This window comes from Pithys albifrons, chromosome 24, assembly GCF_047495875.1.
Source record: "Pithys albifrons albifrons isolate INPA30051 chromosome 24, PitAlb_v1, whole genome shotgun sequence".
NCBI lineage: Eukaryota > Metazoa > Chordata > Aves > Passeriformes > Thamnophilidae > Pithys > Pithys albifrons.
Genome location: NC_092481.1, coordinates 2,239,713 through 2,258,936, shown reverse-complemented (window position 1 = coordinate 2,258,936; position 19,224 = coordinate 2,239,713). Strand labels below are relative to the sequence as shown.

The window sequence follows — 19,224 nt, the reverse complement described above, 5'->3', positions numbered from 1 at the left end:
ATGTCAATATTCTGCTTATTCCCAGTTGCTTTGCTTTCTCCTGGTTTGAACACATCAAATCCCAAGTCCTGGAGGGCTGGGCCATGGGACACTGTCCTGAAGCATCTCTGTGTTCTGAATTTGGGTTTATACAGATCCCAGGATCCCTGTATTGCAGTTCCCAACTCCAGAGGCATGGCCTGATGCCTCATATCCATGTCCACCCTCTTCCCCTGTGCTCAACACTGAGCACACAGGACAGGCTTTGTCTGCTGGATTTGCTCAGTCCATTGTGCCCCACAGCAGAATCCATGTCAAATCCTGGTAAACTGCAAGGAAGAGAAAAGGCAGCCAGGAAGGGAGTGTGTATAGAACAAACTCATTTTAAGAACCCAAATTACTTGGCACTTCCTTTTCCTGGGAATAATCAACTCTTGGCTTGGCACTGGCTCCCTTCAGCTCTTACTTGCACTGTGACTTCTGGAATGACACACCAGGACAAGATTCCACTTGGGATTCTCCCCAAAAAGGAGGGTCCCTACACCTTTGGTACCCCATGGACATGTGCCCTTGGCCAAAGCAGTCAGTGCTGACCAATTCCTGCTTTCTGTGCTCCAGGAAGGGAATTCCTGTGTTCCCACAGCCCCAGCACCACAGGCTGCAGGAGCTTTCCCAGCACGAAGCAGCGACCCAGGAACACCTCCCAGCACCTGCAGGGCCCTTCCCACACTGACCTGGACCAGCTGCTCGGTGTGCTGGTGAAGCTCCTCCAGGATGGGCAGGGTCTGCTCGGGCAGGCAGTGCTCCAGGATCCTCTGGATGACGCGGCAGCCGTAGGGGTGTGTGGACAAGGCGAAGACCTGAGGCCACCAGGGACAGCAAAGCACAGGCAGCAACATCTCCATCAGTGCCTGGACTCCCAGAAACCTTCCAGCATTACATGCACACACTCTGGCTTTTCCTGGAAACATCTGTCCCTCATTTCCAGCTGATCACATCCCATCCCTACCTGTGCTTTGGCTTCCCCACCCACGGAACAGGAAAACTGATGGTAAAGCCTCTTGATTAATGAAAAGAACCCTGGGACAAGTAGGAATTATTAGAAGCTTTCCTTCAGAGGAATAATTCCAGCAGACTGTTTGCCAGCACATGTTTTGAGCTATGTAAGAAATGGAAAGCCAGGAAAGAAGTGGAGCCAGGAAAGTTAAAAATGCCCAGCAAAGGATTTTCCTCAACTGTTTGGATTTGTTTAAAAGCCTTAACAGTGCTTAGGAGAAGTGACAACACAAAGAACCTTTCTCATTTCCAGTGGATTAGCAAATCTGAGGGTAAGAACATGACACACTGTGTTATTGCTGCTCAGTTTTCTGTCTCAAGCACAAAGTCCTATTTGGTTGCTCAAAATTAACAACAGCAGCAAATCCAAGCACTGAAGTTAAATCAACACTCTGAACATTTTTAATAAGTGTTGAGTAAACTGTGCAGGGAAACAGGGCTTGGAGTGCAATTAACTGCAGGGAAAGAGGCTGGAGGTGATAAGTTTAATCTTCCATGTGAAGGTTCAGATGAAACTGGGACAGCTGGTCAAGGAAATGTCAGTGCCACCAGCCAAGCTCCCAGAGTGTTCCTGCCCTCCCAACCTCCCCAAGGAAGGGCCAAAGCTAAACCCTGACCAGCAAATCTGCTGAGCAGGTTTCCAGTTAGAACTCTGCTTGTTTTGACACAGCCAAGCAAGTTCCCACTTTCCCAGCTGACGCAGGACTGAGAACTCCTGGTTCCTGCTGGAACAGCCCCTGGCTGTGCTCACATCCCTGGGGCAAACCCCTCAGTACTGCAAAGTCCCCCTGCCAAGCCAATTAAGCTGAGGTTGGGAACACCCAAAGCTGCTCTGCTGTGATGGGAGATGAGCTGGCTGCAGGCAGAGGAAAGCCAGCCACAAACTGATACAGATTCAGGACAGCAATAAGAACCCAGCAGGACCAGGCACAAGTGCCCTTTTCTAGGATTAAACTTGAGTTCCTCCCCTGGCCTGAAGCCCTTGGGAATCAGCATTCCTCCTAATCCCACCCTCCCAGGCAGGGATCAGAATGAAAGTTTGCTACAAAACTCTGCTCACCACCTTCTCTGGGAAGATGGATTAAGGAGAGACTTTTTTTCCCTCCATCAGTCAAAACCACTTGATGTTCCAGCCTGTTGCAAGGATGTTTTACTGTGATACATCTGCACAGAAACGATAACAGAGACGTGACCAAGGAGCTTTTGGGCTCCCTCACGTGGCTGCACCAACATTTCAACCTATCCTTGCTACAGCTTAAAAACTCCAGAGAACACAAGGAGTGAGAGCTGGGCAAGGCCTCACCTGGCCCTTGAAGGCATCGATGATGAACTGCAGGGACTGGGGCTGAACACACTCAATGCACTTCTGCACCACGTGGTTCCCATTCTGGTCCTTCACACACTTGAGGACGTGCCCGTCCAGCTCCCGAACCATCTCGTTCTATGAGGAGGAGAGAGGACAAACAGAAAGCACCACCAGCATTCCCAGGGGAGAAGGGCAGAGCTGGCACTGATACCCTGGGCAGGGATACGGCAGGTAGGAAGGATGCTCCAGTGTGCTTCCAGCTGGGACTTCTCCAGTGGCTTCAAAAACCATCAGGAAAAATCCTACTATGACAAAACCCAGTCTAGTGGCAAGATGGTCTCTAAAGTCCATTCCAACCCAAACCACTCCATGATTCTATGAAGATAATCCCTCCTTGCATTAACCATGAGTCTCCTCTTACACATGAAAGAACCAAATTAAAGGAATTTAACTGATTCACAGCTCCCCTGTGCATCTCCCCCATTTTCTTCTCTGCTCCCCTCAAAGAGAAACAACTCTAAGATGCCCAAAGTTCCCAAACTCTTTGGGCATTCAGGGTTACATGGGACTAAAACAGGCTCAGCCCTGGGATCTGAACTTGCTGGTATTTTGCACAGGCAGGTGATAATTAAGGAATTAAGCAGCTGAAGTTTAGACATGATTAATGTACCCCATGTGCAGGCTGAAAGGCTCAGTCAGAAACAGAGAGGGCAGTTTGGGGAGGGGTTAATGCTGTGACAAAACCAGGGTGAGTTCAGTTTGTAACTGAGTCAAACCCAGGCACTTGGGGAGCACTGAGAACCCTGAAATGCCATTCTGGGGGCAGACAGTAAATCCCTGGGGCAGCAGAGCTGGGGCTTGGGCACCACCACCCTGCTGACACACCAAGGCTTGGCTCAGGCTCAGCCTAAGGGCAGGAGCATTCCTAAAGCCTCTTTCAGTGCTTAATTTAATAACCTACACTGAGATTCCTGTATGATGAGGCCCAAGCCCTGTCTGAGCCAGCATGCCCAGTGTATTTTTCATCATAATTCATTGTTCCTAAAACCCTGGAGGAAGTGCTTTATTAATGAGCTCTGAGTGGGACTCTGGCTATCAGCCACATCTCTCCAGTGCCAGAACAAGGAGCTCCTCATCCATCTCCCTGCAGGAAAGCAGAATATTGACCCACATAGCGAAACAGTGATAACTCACTGAATATTAAAGGCAAAACTCTGCCTTCTTTCAAGGGGTTTAAAAATATCTTTTAATTCACCATTAGTCTCAGTTTCCCCTTCATACATAATCTGCTTTCAGGGAATTAACAGCCAACCAGCCCCACGCCCAGGGAAGTGAACAAGGAGGTGACACAAGACCCAAGGACGGTGCCACGGACTCATCATGCACAAGGAACACAACAAACATGCCAGGAACCAAACCAGAGGCACAGCAGGCACAGGAGGGACAGAAGGGCGAGCTCAGCAACGTTCAACATCAAGAAGAAAGTCAAAATTGAAACTTACAATTACCTGCTGGTCTGGGGGGATGAACTCCAGGGCCTTCTGGATCACCCTGCAGCCGTACATCTGCAGCGCCAGCGACAGCACGTGCCCGCGGATGCGCTCGGCCAGCGCCAGCTTCTGCTCCAGGCTGCCAAACTGGGCACAGGGAAACCAGTCACTGCCAGCACAGCGCCCTCCCAGGGCCACGGGGCACAGCTGCCCTCCCGGGGCCACATGGCACAGAGCCCTCTCGGGGCAAAACAGCACAGCGCCCTCCCAGGGCCACGGGGCACAGCTGCACTCCTGGGGCAACATGGCACGGAGCCCTCCCAGGGCCACGGGGCACAGCTGCCCTCCCGGGGCAACATGGCACAGCTGCACTCCCGGGGCAAAACAGCACAGCGCCCTCCCAGGGCCATGGGGCACAGCTGCCCTCCCGGGGCAACATGGCACAGAGCCCTCCCAGGGCAAAACAGCACGGCGCCCTCCCAGGGCAACACGGCACAGCTGCCCTCCCAGGGCCATGGGGCACAGCTGCTCTCCCAGGGCCATGGGGCACAGCTGCCCTCCCAGGGGCATGGGGCACAGCTGCCCTCCCAGGGCAAAACAGCACAGCGCCCTCCCAGGGCCACGGGGCACAGCTGCCCTCCCGGGGCAACATGGCACAGAGCCCTCCCGGGGCAAAACAGCACCCCTGCCCTCCCAGGGCAACATGGCACAGCTGCACTCCCGGGGCAAAACAGCACAGAGCCCTCCCAGGGCCACATGGCACAGAGCCCTTCCAGGGCCACATGGCACAGAGCCCTTCCAGGGCCACGGGGCACAGCTGCCCTCCCAGGGCCACATGGCACAGAGGCCTCCCAGGGCAACACGGCACAGCTGCCCTCCCAGGGCCACATGGCACAGAGCCGTCCCAGGGCCATGGGGCACACCTGCCCTCCCAGGGCCACAGGGCACACCTGCCCTCCCAGGGCCACGGGGCACACCTGCCCTCCCAGGGCCACAGAGCGCAGCTGCCCTCCCAGGGCAAAACAGCACACCTGCCCTCCCAAGGCAACATGGCACAGAGGCCTCCCAGGGCAACATGGCACAGCTGCCCTCCCAGGGCCATTGGGCACAGCTGCCCTCCCAGGGCAACATGGCACAGCTGCCCTCCCAGGGCAACATGGCACAGAGCCCTCCCAGGGCCACAGGGCACACCTGCCCTCCCAGGGCCACAGGGCACACCTGCCCTCCCAGGGGCATGGGGCACAGCTGCCCTCCCAGGGCCACGGGGCACAGCTGCCCTCCCAGTGCCATGGGGCACACCTGCCCTCCCAGGGGCACAAGGCACAGCTGCCCTCCCAGTGCCATGGAGCACAGCTGCCCTCCCAGGGCCACGGGGCACAGCTGCCCTCCCAGTGCCATGGGGCACACCTGCCCTCCCAGGGGCACAAGGCACAGCTGCCCTCCCAGTGCCATGGAGCACAGCTGCCCTCCCAGGGCCACGGGGCACACCTGCCCTCCCAGGGGCATGGGGCACAGCTGCCCTCCCAGGGCCACAGGGCACACCTGCCCTCCCAGGGGCATGGGGCACAGCTGCCCTCCCAAGGCCACGGGGCACACCTGCCCTCCCAGGGGCACAAGGCACAGCTGCCCTCCCAGTGCCATGGAGCACAGCTGCCCTCCCAGTGCCACGGGGCACAGCTGCCCTCCCAGTGCCATGGAGCACAGCTGCCCTCCCAAGGCCATGGGGCACAGCTGCCCTCCCAGGGGCATGGGGCACAGCTGCCCTCCCAGGGCCACGGGGCACACCTGCCCTCCCAGGGGCATGGGGCACAGCTGCCCTCCCAAGGCCACGGGGCACAGCTGCCCTCCCAGGGGCATGGGGCACACCTGCCCTCCCAGGGGCACAAGGCACAGCTGCCCTCCCAGTGCCACACCCATGGGGAGACAAGAGAGTCTGGGCACACTGAGAAGGGGGAAAGCACCAATTCCACCTCAGAGGGACAGAGGGACAGATGGGTCCTGTGTGTGTCTGGCACGTGGGGAACACTCCAAAGGGGCTGGAGCCACCAGGGTGGCACGTGCCAGGACACTGACCCTGCCCCAAGGCTGCCAGAGCTCCAGGAGTGTTTGGTTAACACTCTGAGGGACAGGGTGGGATTGTTGGGGTTGGATTGGATGATCCTTGGGGGTCCCTCCCAGCTCAGGATATTCTGGGATTCTGAATTACTGGGCAGAAGCACCAGGAACACTTGGGAGAGAAGGACCAGAGCAGTGCCAGAGGGAGGGCTGGGGGTGTCTGCCAACCTCCTGGTATGGAGCACAACATTTATCCAGCAGATGCTGTTTGCTGGAAAAGTTTCTCTTGTTCCTAAATCCTGGCAGCTCAGCACAGCCCCCTGGAAAAGTCTTGTTGTCTCTACATCTCACAGAATCCCAGAATGGTCTGGGTTGGAAGGGACCTTGAAGCTGATCTCATCCCCAGCCCCTGCTGTGGGCAGGGACACCTTCCACGGGAAGGTCACATCTGCTGGGTATGTTGCTATTTATTCCTGCAACTTTTGCATCTCACAGCAAAATGTCACTTTTCAGCTGAGTCTTTCAGGTGGCCAAGGAGGCCAAGGGGATCCTGGCCTGGATCCAAACTAGCGTGGCCAGCAGGCCCAGGGCAGTGACCCTTCCCCTGGACTCTGCCTTGGGGAGGCCACACCTTGAGTGTTGTGTTCAGTTCTGGGCCCCTCAGTTGAGGAAAGAGATTGAGGGGCTGGAGAAGGGACTGGATGTGGCACTGAGTGTCCTCTTAAACACCTCCAGGGACAGAGAATCCAACATGTCTTGATCCAACCCCACTGTGATCACCAGCCCAGGGCACAGAGTGCCAGAGTGATCCCAGTGGGGTTGGATCAAGGGTTGGACTTGGTGATCTCAGTAGTCTCTTCCAACCCAACTGAGAAGAGCAACGAGGCTGGAGAAGGGACTGGAGCACAAGTGCTGTGGGGAGAGGCTGAGGGAGCTGGGGGTGTTCAGCCTGGAGAAGAGGAGGCTCAGAGGTGACCTCAGCACTGTCTGGAACTGCCTGAAGGGAAGTTCTGGCCAGCTGGGGGTTGGTCTCTTCTCCCAGGCACTCAGCAATAGGACAAGGGGGCACGATGGGCTCAAGCTCTGCCAGGGGAAATTGAAGTTGGAGAGCAGGTAGAAATTCTTTGCAGAGAGAGTGCTCAGGGATTGGAATGGGCTGCCCAGAGAGGGGGTGGATTCCCCATCCCTGGAGGTTTTTCAGCTGAGCTTGGCCGTGGCACTGAGTGCCATGATCTGGTAAAGGGACTGGAGTTGGCCCAAGGGTTGGAGTTGATGATCTGGGAGGGCTTTTCCAACTCAATCCATTCTATGACTCTGTGACTCTGAGCCCCACACCTCAGTGACCCCAGGGAGGAGAGGACACCAGTGCTGACAGTTCTGCAAGGTTTTATCCCAGTAACTGCAGGGTTTCCACAGGCACATCCAACCCCTCAGGACAGCAGGGGATGCAGACTCACCTCAAAGAACTTCTGGATGACGTAGTTGCCAAAGACATCCACCATGAGCTGATAGGCTGCCTGCAGGATCTCGTTGAACACCAGCTGGCGCTCGGCTGGGGTGGCACGTTCCAGCTTCAGCTGGATGAACCTGCAGGACAGGGCTGGGTGATGCCACTGGCACAGCTGGGCACCCAGAGCCTTGCAAAGGCTTCACTTGTGCCAGAAACCACCACGAAAAATCCTATTATGATATGAAAATGAAGCACTGCCTTCATTAACCATGAGTGGCCTTTGGCAAGTGAAATGGCCAAAGTGCACAAGTTTAACTGATCCACAGCCCTACGAGGTGAATAATCCATATTTCAGACAGTTAACTGATCCACAGCCTTACAAGGTGAATAATCCATATTTCAGAAAGTTAACTGATCCACTCCCTTACAAGGTGAATAATCCATATTTCAGAAGTTTAACTGACCCACACCCTTACAAGGTGAATAATCCACATTTCAGACAGTTAACTGACCCACAGCCTTACAAATCAAATATCCAAATTTCAGAAATTTAACTAATCCACACCCTTACAAGTTAAATATTCATATTTCAGAAATTTAACTAATCCACACCCTTACAAGGTGAATACCCAAATTTCAGACATTTAACTCATCTACAGCCTTACAAGTCAAATATCTGTATTTCAGAAATTTTACTGATCCATACCCTTGCAAGTTAAATATTCATATTTCAGAAAATTAATTGATCCACAGCCTTACAAGTTAAATATCCAAATTTCAGAAATTTAATTGATCCACACCCTTACAAGTTAAATATTCATATTTCAGAAATTTAACTGATCCACAGCCTTACAAGGTGAATAATCCATTACTTCAGAAATTTAACTGAGCTACACCCTTACAAGTCAAATATCCAAATTTCAGAAATTTAATTGATCCACACCCTTACAAGTCAAATATCCAAATTTCAGAAATTTAATTGATCCACACCCTTACAAGGTGAATATCTGCATTTCAGAAAGTTAACTGATCCACACCCTTACAAGGTGAATAATCCATATTTCAGACATTTAACTCATCCACAGCCTTACAAGTCAAATATCTGTATTTCAGAAATTTTACTGATCCACACCCTTGCAAGTCAAATATCCAAATTTCAGAAATTTAATTGATCCACACCCTTACAAGGTGAATATCTGCATTTCAGAAATTTAACTGATCCACACCCTTCCAAGTTAAATATTCATATTTCAGACAGTTAACTGATCCACAGCCTTACAAATCAAATATCCAAATTTCAGAAATTTAACTAATCCACACCCTTACAAGGTGAATACCCAAATTTCAGACATTTAACTCATCTACAGCCTTACAAGTCAAATATCTGCATTTCAGAAATTTAACTCATCCACAGCCTTAGAAGGTGAATATCTGTATTTCAGAAATTTAACTGATCCACAGCCTTACAAGTCAAATATCCAAATTTCAGAAATTTAACTGATCCACAGCCCTACAAGGTGAATAATCCATATTTCAGACAGTTAACTGATCCACAGCCTTACAAGGTGAATATCTGCATTTCAGAAATTTAATTGATCCACACCCTTCCAAGTTAAATATTCACATTTCAGAAAATTAATTGATCCACAGCCTCACAAATCAAATATCCAAATTTCAGAAATTTAACTGATCCACAGCCCTACAAGGTGAATAATCCATTACTTCAGAAATTTAACTGAGCTACAGCCTTACAGGTCAAATATCCAAGTTTCAGAAATTCAACTCATCCATATCCTTTCAAATTTCAGAAAATTAACTGATCCACACCCTTGCAAGTTAAATATTCATATTTCAGAAAATTAATTGATCCACAGCCTTACAAGTTAAATATCCAAATTTCAGAAATTTAATTGATCCACACCCTTACAAGTTAAATATTCATATTTCAGAAATTTAACTGATCCACAGCCTTACAAGGTGAATAGCCAAATTTCAGACATTTAACTCATCCACACCCTTACAAGGTGAATATCTGCATTTCAGAAAGTTAACTGATCCACACCCTTACAAGTTAAATATTCATATTTCAGAAAATTAATTGATCCACAGCCTTACAAATCAAATATCCAGATTTCAGACATTTAACTCATCCACACCCTTAGAAGGTGAATATCTGCATTTCAGAAAGTTAACTGATCCACACCCTTACAAGGTGAATAATCCATATTTCAGACAGTTAACTGACCCACAGCCTTACAAATCAAATATCCAAATTTCAGAAATTTAACTAATCCACACCCTTACAAGTTAAATATTCACATTTCAGAAATTTAACTGATCCACAGCCTTACAAGGTGAATATCTGCATTTCAGAAAGTTAACTGATCCACACCCTTACAAGTTAAATATTCATATTTCAGAAAATTAATTGATCCACAGCCTCACAAATCAAATATCCAAATTTCAGACATTTAACTCATCCACAGCCTTACAAGGTGAATATCTGCATTTCAGAAATTTAACTGATCCACAGCCCTACAAGGTGAATAATCCATTATTTCAGAAATTTAACTGAGCTACAGCCTTACAAGTCAAATATCCAAATTTCAGAAATTTAATTGATCCACACCCTTACAAGGTGAATATCTATATTTCAGAAATTTAACTGATCCACAGCTTTACAAGTTAAATATTCACATTTCAGAAAGTTAACTGATCCACACCCTTACAAGGTGAATAATCCATATTTCAGACAGTTAACTGACCCACAGCCTTACAAATCAAATATCCAAATTTCAGAAATTTAATTGATCCACACCCTTACAAGGTGAATACCCAAATTTCAGACATTTAACTCATCTACAGCCTTACAAGTCAAATATCTGCATTTCAGAAATTTAACTCATCCACAGCCTTAGAAGGTGAATATCTGTATTTCAGAAATTTAACTGATCCACAGCCTTACAAGTCAAATATCCAAATTGCATAAATTTAATTGATCCACAGCCTTACAAGGTGAATAATCCATTACTTCAGAAATTTAACTGAGCTACAGCCTTACAAATCAAATATCCAAATTGCAGAAATTCAACTCACCCATATCCTTTCAAATTTCAGAAATTTAATTGATCCACACCCTTGCAAGTTAAATATTCATATTTCAGAAAATTAATTGACCCACAGCCTTACAAGGTGAATACCCAAATTTCAGACATTTAACTCATCCACACCCTTACAAGGTGAATATCTGCATTTCAGAAATTTAACTGATCCACACCCTTACAAGTTAAATATTCATATTTCAGAGATTTCACTGATCCACACCCTTACAAGGTGAATAATCCATTACTTCAGAAATTTAATTGATCCACACCCTTACAAGTCAAATATCCAAATTGCAGAAATTTAACTCATCCACAGCCTTACAAGTCAAATATCCAAATTGCAGAAATTTAACTCATCCACATCCTTACAAATGTCAGAAATTTACCTGATCCCCAACTGCCAGAGCTCTCACAAACCACAGCTCTCAAGCAGCTGCTCTGCCCAGCAGTGCTGGGGCGGTTTGTGCCCACGTGGCACCGTTGGTGCCCCAAACATCTCCCTGTTCCAAGCACAGCAGATCTCAGTGGGCAGTGCAGGGAGGTCTCGTGTCCAGCTGGCTGGTTACAAGGGGTCAGTCTGTGCTGTGGGACTAACAAGCAACCCCAGAGCAGGAAGGCTCCTCTCTGCAGCAGGAACTCCCCATGGACACTTGGCCCCAGTCTTTGAAGGGTCAGAGTGTGACATGACTGGGCTTTTCACACCTCCTGCTCCCCATTCCCCCTCTCTGCTTGGGGACTGAAAGGGTAGCAGACCCTTCTGGAAGGTTTAGTATGAGGAGATCAGGGTTTATTTCACTTAGGAAGACTTTCCTGCCTGGAAGAGGCATCTTTCCCAGAGACAGTTTAGATGTTTTCTCCCTCTGCATTCCAGAGAAACTCTCGCTGGTATGAAAACAAGACAGTTTGAAGGGGGCTGGGGATGATAAAAGCCCTGAGAAGAACAGGGGCCTGTCTTTGCCCAGGCCAGGTGTTCACACTGACATTGACTGTAACAATTACAATTCAATGCTCAGGGCAAGCACTGATTACAATCCTGAAGGAACTCCCCTGGAAGCTCTAAGGCCCCTGGTACTGCCCACAGAAGTTTCTTTTGTCTCAGACTGCAAAAGACTTGGATACTTCTGAGCCAGGTTCCTTTTGACCACACAGAACTCTTATTGCAGAGCTCCAGTGTCCTTCAGAGTCATTCACCACACCTGGTCTTTGTTCTGGATTGTGCATTGAACCAGAAATGCTACATCCAAAGACAGTGTCCCCCCCAAAATGCCAAGGCAGTGGAAAAAACCCAAAAGGTTTATTTCAAAGGTGAGAACACCAGAAAAACCTACAAAGCAGAGAAAAATGCTGGGCCTGAAAAAGTCATGTCTCATCTTTCTGCTCTGAGGTTTCACTCTCTCTGCTCCCCCTCTGCCTGCTGGAGGTGAAAACCTGTGGCATCTGCTCCTTCCTCACAAACCAGGGAGAGCTTCTGGAAGGTGAGGGGGGACAGAAACAGCTCTCTTTTGGAAAAGTGGCCAGGAAGCCTTTTCTGAGTGAAAACAACTGACTGCTCAGGAGCAGAATCTTCTGGGAAAGAGTTTTTTACTCCTTCAGTACCATCAGAGAAAAAGATGTCAGAACTTCAACACCTCAGGCTCAGACAGCACGCTCAGCAATGCCACAGTTCTTTTAAAACACTGATTGCTGTAATTTGATACAGGGTCTCCTCAAGAAAATGGATTTTATCCTTTCTCCATAGAATCATAATGGTCTTTACTAATTTTTAATCAGACCTGTACTAACTTTGTATTTTATATTAATTTTGATTTTAGCTTGTGGCTTAGTTTCTCAGTTATTTTAACCACACAGAGCTTCAGACAAAGAGGAATTTAACCCTGTGGCTGTAAGCTGAACTTCAAGAAATAAACCAAATCCATGTTTAGATTAGAAGCTGAGCTGTAAGAAATAAAGCAGAAAACCTCTCTAGGCTGAGGCTTGAAGCTGTAACATTGTTTAGTTAAAAGGAAATACAGGGCTGCAGAGAGAAGAGCAGCCCACCAGAGCTGTTAAAAGCCACCCAAAATACACTGCTTGACTTGGAGGAGGAGTTACCAGATTAATGCTCCTTTTTCCTCCAATGCCTGGTGTTCTCCACTGTGGAGACTGTCCTGGGCTGAGCTGGCAAAACTGCCCAATACAGAGTCAGGCTCCCTCCTCCCCCCACTGAGAAAAGGGAGAGAGAGAAAACCCCCCTGTGTTTGTGCCCCAGGGGGCTGGGTTAGACTGCTGGGGTTGGGGGTTAAACCCAATTTCTCTTTGTGCCATTGCATTTGTTGTAATACTGTTATTAAATTGTATCTCTGACTTACAATCTCTTTTGTGTTGGGTTCGTTTCTCCTGCTGGTTTCCCTTTAAACCAGCACAACTAGAACCTACAGCCCCTGGTATGGTATTCCCAGGAGGTCTCCCATCCAAGCACTAACCGGGGCTGACCCTGCTGAGCTTCCAAGATCTGACGGGATGGGCTGTCAGAGGGGCATTGAACTGCCCACTCCAGAGACAGATAAGGGCTGTCCTGTGGTGTGAAGCAGAGCACTCTGGACTCTGAATCCCAAGGACCTGATTTTGAGTCTCAGTGGGACCATCCCCTGGCACTTCAATCTCTCCCTGCCATCCCATCCCATCCCATCCCATCCCACCCCACTTCATCCCATCCCACCCCACTTCATCCCATCCCATCCCATCCCACCCCACTTCATCCCATCCCATCCCACCCCACTTCATCCCATCCCATCCTATCCCATCCCATCCCATCCCATCCCATCCCATCCCATCCCATCCCATCCCATCCCACCCCATCCCACTCCACTTCATCCCATCCCATCCCACCCCACTTCATCCCATCCCATCCCATCCCATCCTATCCCATCCCATCCCATCCCATCCCATCCCATCCCATCCCATCCCATCTCGGATGCTCAGCAGGGTCAGCCCCGGTCAGTACCGGGTGCTGCGACAGTCCTGAGGACTTCACTGTCACTGTCCAAGCTCAGCTGTGGCAGATGGACCTTGGGACTTAAATGGTGGGGCCAGTTCTGCACACGCTGTGCCTCACCTGAACAATCCCCTGCGCAGGCTGGAAGGGCACACCCAGGTGGGGAGAGCCCTGCCCAAGGGCCAGTTCTGCACACACTGAGCCTCACCTGAACAATCCCCTGCACAGGCTGGAAGGGCCCGTGGGGAGAGTCCTGCCCAAATCTTCGTTTGTGAAGTTTGGCCACACATACATAGACGGATTCCCCTCCAACCCTGGTGCTGCCTGGCAAACCAGGGTGGGCATCACCTGACTGCCAGCATCCCACTGAGGCTCACCTGGAGCCGTGCTGGTCCTGCGAGAACTCCATGATGTGGCCGGCGATCTCGCGCAGCTGCAGGTTGGGGTAGCGGTTGTTGCGGAAATCCTCGAGCAGGCGGCTGCGGCCGGAGGGCATCACGTCGGCCATGCCGTAGCGCAGCCGGGACGGGGGGAACAGGGTGCTGCTGGGGCTGAACAGGCTGGAGGCGCTGCTGGCGCTGCGGTACTTGGCCTCGGCACCCGGCGCCGCCGAGATGTAGCGCCCGCTGCCGTTGGTGAGTCCCCCTGCAAGGCACACACACAGAGGGGTTGGGATTCAACATGTCCAGGCCAGCAAACCAAAGGCCAATTTGCAGGTGAAGCTGCTAAGATAAGAATGGAATTTCTCCAGAGAACTTGAGCTGGTGCAGAAGCAAGGAAAGAAGTTTGCAGAAACTCCATGCAGTAACATCATGTTCTAATTCAGCAAGTGGGCCCAGTTTGTCCCTGTGTGGGGGTGCCCAAAGCTGTGCATTCCAAACCCTCCATTCATTGCCCAGCAACTGTTCCCAATGGCCCATTGGCAGCAGCTGCCCAGGGCACAGCTGAGCCCTCAGGCTGGGAGCTGGCTGGGAAAGAAGCCTGGCAGAGGAGCTGGGAGAACTGCCCTGCAGGGAGTCCTTGGCACCTCCACACCCACCTGAGGGCTCAGCTCTGCCCATGGGCCAGCAACCATTCCAAAATCCCCCCTGACTGCCAGAGGCAGATCCCCCAGTGTGGAACTCCCTGCCCTGGGGGAGGCACTGGGGGCTCCCACCCAAACCTCAGGGGAGACAATCTTGGCCTTTGGGGACTTCTGGGACCACTCATTGGATGCAGAGGAGGAGCAGCCCCTGGCCAGGAGGAGCCCACCACTCTGGCCCAGACTGTGCCATCATCTGCACCAACAGGTTTGTCCCTTCCTTTTCCTTTGGACTCGGCGGAACCACGTGGGGCTCAGCACAGGGGCCACCAACCCCCCCTGTGTTTGTGCCCCAGGGGGCTGGGTTAGACTGCTGGGGTTGGGGGTTAAACCCAATTTCTCTTTGTGCCATTGCATTGATTGTAATATTGTTATTAAACTGTAACTCTGATTTATAATCTCCTTCCTGTTGGGTTTGTTTCTCCTGCTGTTTTTCCTTTAAACCAGCCCAAGTCCCTGCCTCTGGAGGTGCCCAGGGAAGAACTGGCCATGGCACTCAGTGCTCTGGGCTGGTCACTGAGATCAGCTCAGTGGGCTGGAGACAGTGATAAGAACATCAAGGTCGTGGGTTCAGCCCCTGGACACGCCTCTCACTCAAACTTGTGTGTCCCTTCCAGCTCAGGCTCTCCCAGAATTCCAAGACTATTCAATGACATGGAATCTATGACTGTGATGCTGTGACAGACTGACACAACTCCTGTTCCTCTCTCCGTGTCCACACTGTCTGAACCAGAGCAGTGCCAATCCCATCACTCCCAATTTTTGGCTAATTTGCTCTTTCCAATTACCTTCACCTCCATCCTCAGGTTTTTTCCCACCTATCCTGCTGTTCTGCTAAGGGTTGATTTAAATGGAGAGTGATGGAAGTGGGGACAGAATTAACACAACATTAGATAAGGACAAGTATAAAAACTGTGTATATAAAAAACCAAATCACTATTAAATACAGGTGAGTAACAATCAAATAAAAGCAATAAATAGTTTTTAAAATCCTGTGCTTTCAAAATGGCCTAAATATCTGCACTTATGTTGAGAGATGCTGTGTCACCCCAAAACAGGAATATGGGGAACAGGTGCTGGTTCATCACAGTGAGAAAATGAAGCAACTTAAACCCTGGAATGCTGTTCCCTTGCCTGTGATTTTCCAGGATTTGTTTCAATGCTGGCAGAGCATTTCTCCCTTTCCTGCAGGGCTGGGGATCCCTCTGCTGGTCACAGAGCACAGGAGGAGCCAGCACTGATATTCCTGGGTGGAACAAAGTCCTTCCAGGGCAAATGTGCTGATCCCATGGAACCTGCCACCTGCAAGGCCAGGCTGAGGCAGGGGGAGATCACATGGAAATGCAGCCACCAGCAGCCTGTGCCAAGGAGGGAACATCCCCAGGGAGGGCTGGGCAGGGCTGGCAGCAGAGCACAGACTCTCCTGGCAATGGCAGGGGCAGGAATCAAAATATGGAATGAAACAGAGCTGAGGGAAAGGCACCTCCAGCCATGGATGGCTGAAGGAAGATCCCATGCAGGAAAACTGTGTGAGAGTCATGTATCTGACAACAGCCTAATTAATTATTAATTATGACCTGTGTGGGTGCCTTCTAGCTCAGGATATTCTGTGATTCTACATCTCTGAGGTGGGTAAATGCCCTCTGGAGCTCCTGCCAACCTCCCCTTCCCTAAGGAAGACACTTGAGAGCTTCTTGCCCTGCCCTCTGTGCCCATCACCTCCTTCATCTGGGACTCCTGAACTGAGCCACAACCCTGAAAAGCCACCTGGGGATATTCCCTGCTGCTGGAAGGACTGGGATTTTCAAAGGATGAGTAAAGCACCTCTGAGGTAAAGGAGACCCAGCAGAGACAAGCTGAGCAATGGGGCACTGACCCTTCCCAGGGCATTTGAAGATCTCAGAGCTATCATTGTTATTTGAAAGCCTGGGGCACATTAAGAGCCAGGACTCAAGTGGAAAACCAGTTCCTGATCTCTGCAAAAGGCTGTAGGAGGGGAGGGTTCAGCACTCAGGCTCTTATCTCCTGGGCCTTATCTCTCAGTTAAGAGAGAAAGCACAGTCTATACAGAAAACCTGTCAGAGGTTTTCTGGGAAAAGCCCCATCATCTGGAGATTCAGAATAAACCACAAATCTCTCCAGTTTTCCCTCCATCTCTCTCTCTCCTGATGGAAATGCTGACTGCAGGTCTGCCTGTGATGTTCAACATCATCCTGAGAATTCAGGTCAAGTGGGGCACAGGTGTCCTAAACCACACATCACTTCTGGACCCCACCAGGCACCCACCAAAGGCCACAGATCTTGGGGTGCCTCCAGCTCTTGTGCCAGGATGTGGTTGGGATTGTGACTTGGTCAGATCCCAGATTTCTGTGGGATCTTAACAATAATAACAATTAAACAGCTCCTTCTTCCTCTGGAGCCAGGCTGGGAGAGCTGGGGGGGTCACCTGGAGAAGAGAAGGCTCCAGGGACACCTGAGAGCCCCTTCCAGTGCCTAAAGGGGCTCCAGGAGAGCTGGAGAGGGACTGGGGACAAGGGATGGAGGGACAGGACAAGGGGAATGGCTTTAAGCTGAAGGAGAGTAGATTTTTATTAGATTTTAGGGAGAAATTGTCCCCTGGGAGGGTGGGCAGGCCCTGGCACAGGTGCCCAGAGAAGCTGTGGCTGCCCCATCCCTGGGAGTGTCCAAGGCCAGGTTGGACAGGGTTTGGAGCACCCTGGGCTGGTGGGAGGTGTCCCTGCCCATGGCAGGGGGTGGGATGAGAATCAATCAGTGCCAACATCTTGCACAAGTCCTGTCCCTTCTTTGAGGTGTTTGCCCCTTTATTCTACACTCGAGGAGCCTCCAGTCTGTGTCCTGCTCTTGAATGGTTTGGGTTAGAAGGGATCTTAAAGCCCATCCAGTCCCACCCCTGCCATGGGCAGGGACACCTCCCACCAGCCCAGGTTGCTTCAAGTTTATCCAGCCTGGCCTTGGACACTCCCAGGGATGGGGCAGCCACAGCTGCTCTGCCCAACCTGTGCCAGGGCCTGCCCACCCTCCCAGCCAACAATTCCTTCCCAATCTCCCATCTATCCCTGCCCTCTGGCAGTGGGAAGCCATTCCCTTGTCCTGTCCCTCCATGATTCAATGCAACCTGATCAAGAGTAGATTTTATAATTAACCCCCCAAGCATTTAGCCATTTAGAAATCTCTAAGTGTGCTCAGTGCTGGGGAAGCACAAAGCCCCTTCAGCACCCAAAGGTGTCTGTTTATTTTCAGCTGCTTTTCCCCAGCCATGAATCCACCTCGGAGTACCAGGCACAGATTTGGCTCCTCCAGCAGCTCTTCCTTTAAGAAGCAGCTCTGTGGTTATTTCAGGTACTTGTGATTGCCCAGACATTTCACAAGGTCACTTTACAGCACCAGAAAAAACCTCAAGCTTGATAAATCCACACCATTTTTCACAACTCTGAGCTCTCAGAGTCAGAGGAGGTGCAGTTGGATCTTTACACACACCACCAACCCCAGGAGTGATTGACTCACACCATGAGACGTGACAAAGTCAAACCCACAACTCACTCTGCATTTAACCACGGATTTGCTGATTCCAATTCTGATTTAATGCCAATTTATGTCACTGTGTAACCCTGAAATCTTCCAGTTTCTTGAAGTGCCTCCCCCAGGTTGTCTCCCCAACCACAGCCCAGGCAGGACGAGGTTCTAAACCCCAAACAACACCTGTGGGTGTTCCATCTGTCCCTTCATATGTACATATTTAGAAGTTATCCCTCATCCTCCTGATCACAAATTACTGCTGGGATCACTCCCAAACCAAAAGGGAGTTTCTTATAAGGAGAAACAAAGTCTGGGCTGCCTGTCATAGAATCAGGAATGGTTTGGGTTGAAGAGACCTGAAAGATCAACCAATCCCAACCCTGCCATGGGCAGGGACACCTCCCACCAGCCCAGGTGGCTCCAAGCCCTGTCCAGCCTGGCCTTGGACACTCCCAGGGATGGAGCAGCCACAGCTTCTCTGCCCAACCTGTGCCAGGGCCTGCCCACCCTCACAGGGAGGAATTTCTCCTCAATAACTAATAAAAATCTACCCTCCTTCAGCTTAAAGACATTCCCTGTGTCCTGTCCCTCCATCCCTTGTCCTGTCCCTCCATCCCTTGTCCTGTCCCTCCATCCCTTGTCCCCAGTCCCTCTCCAGCTCTCCTGGAGCCCCTTCAGGCACTGAAGGGGCTCTCAGGTCTCCCCAGAACCTTCTCTTCCCCTTTAGAGGCATCAAAACCTGTTTTACAACCAAAGGGAACTACAACTCCACTTAGCACTGTCCTCCCCCACAGGTGAAAGAGAAACTTAAGAAAACTCAAATGATCTTTCCTGGACATCCAGGTCAAACCCACACAAACTGAGGGTTGCTCCAGGTGAGATCTGACCTGCAGCATCCTGGAGGGAACCTGGTTCCAAGGAGAGGAGCACTTTGGGAGGATGGGAACCCCACACTGACCCTCTGGGGCACAACCCATTCATGTGAGTGCCAACTCCAACTTCTGACCAGTTTGTTCCCAAACAGACCAACCTTCCTCTGCTCATTCTTCTATTTGCTGCAGGGGCAACTGGTTTTCTCCTTCTAGTGCCAGATTTGGAATCTGGTTCCTCCTCAGCACTAATTTATTGTGGCTATTTAACTGTCAGCCCAAGGACTGTAGAGCTGCATAAATAAAGCTAAAACCCTTCCAAG

At 50.5% G+C, this 19,224-nt stretch overlaps 1 protein-coding gene across 7 annotated transcripts in view; it reads right to left on the bottom strand.

Moving 5' to 3' along the window:
• PUM1 (pumilio RNA binding family member 1) overlaps window positions 1–19,224 on the bottom strand; it is a 115,157-nt gene that overhangs the window by 13,136 nt on the left and 82,797 nt on the right. For 4 of the 7 annotated variants that reach the window (XM_071577009.1, XM_071577012.1, XM_071577013.1 and 1 more), the window contains exons 15-19: window positions 13,792–14,059; window positions 7,344–7,473; window positions 3,844–3,978; window positions 2,339–2,476; window positions 714–839 (exon numbers count right to left, since the gene is read on the bottom strand). In XM_071577009.1, the coding sequence (XP_071433110.1) occupies window positions 714–839; window positions 2,339–2,476; window positions 3,844–3,978; window positions 7,344–7,473; window positions 13,792–14,059 (797 nt within the window). The remainder of the gene's footprint in view (window positions 1–713; window positions 840–2,338; window positions 2,477–3,843; window positions 3,979–7,343; window positions 7,474–13,791; window positions 14,060–19,224) is intronic. The other 3 variants (XM_071577011.1, XM_071577015.1, XM_071577016.1) reach the window with 1 other exon arrangement.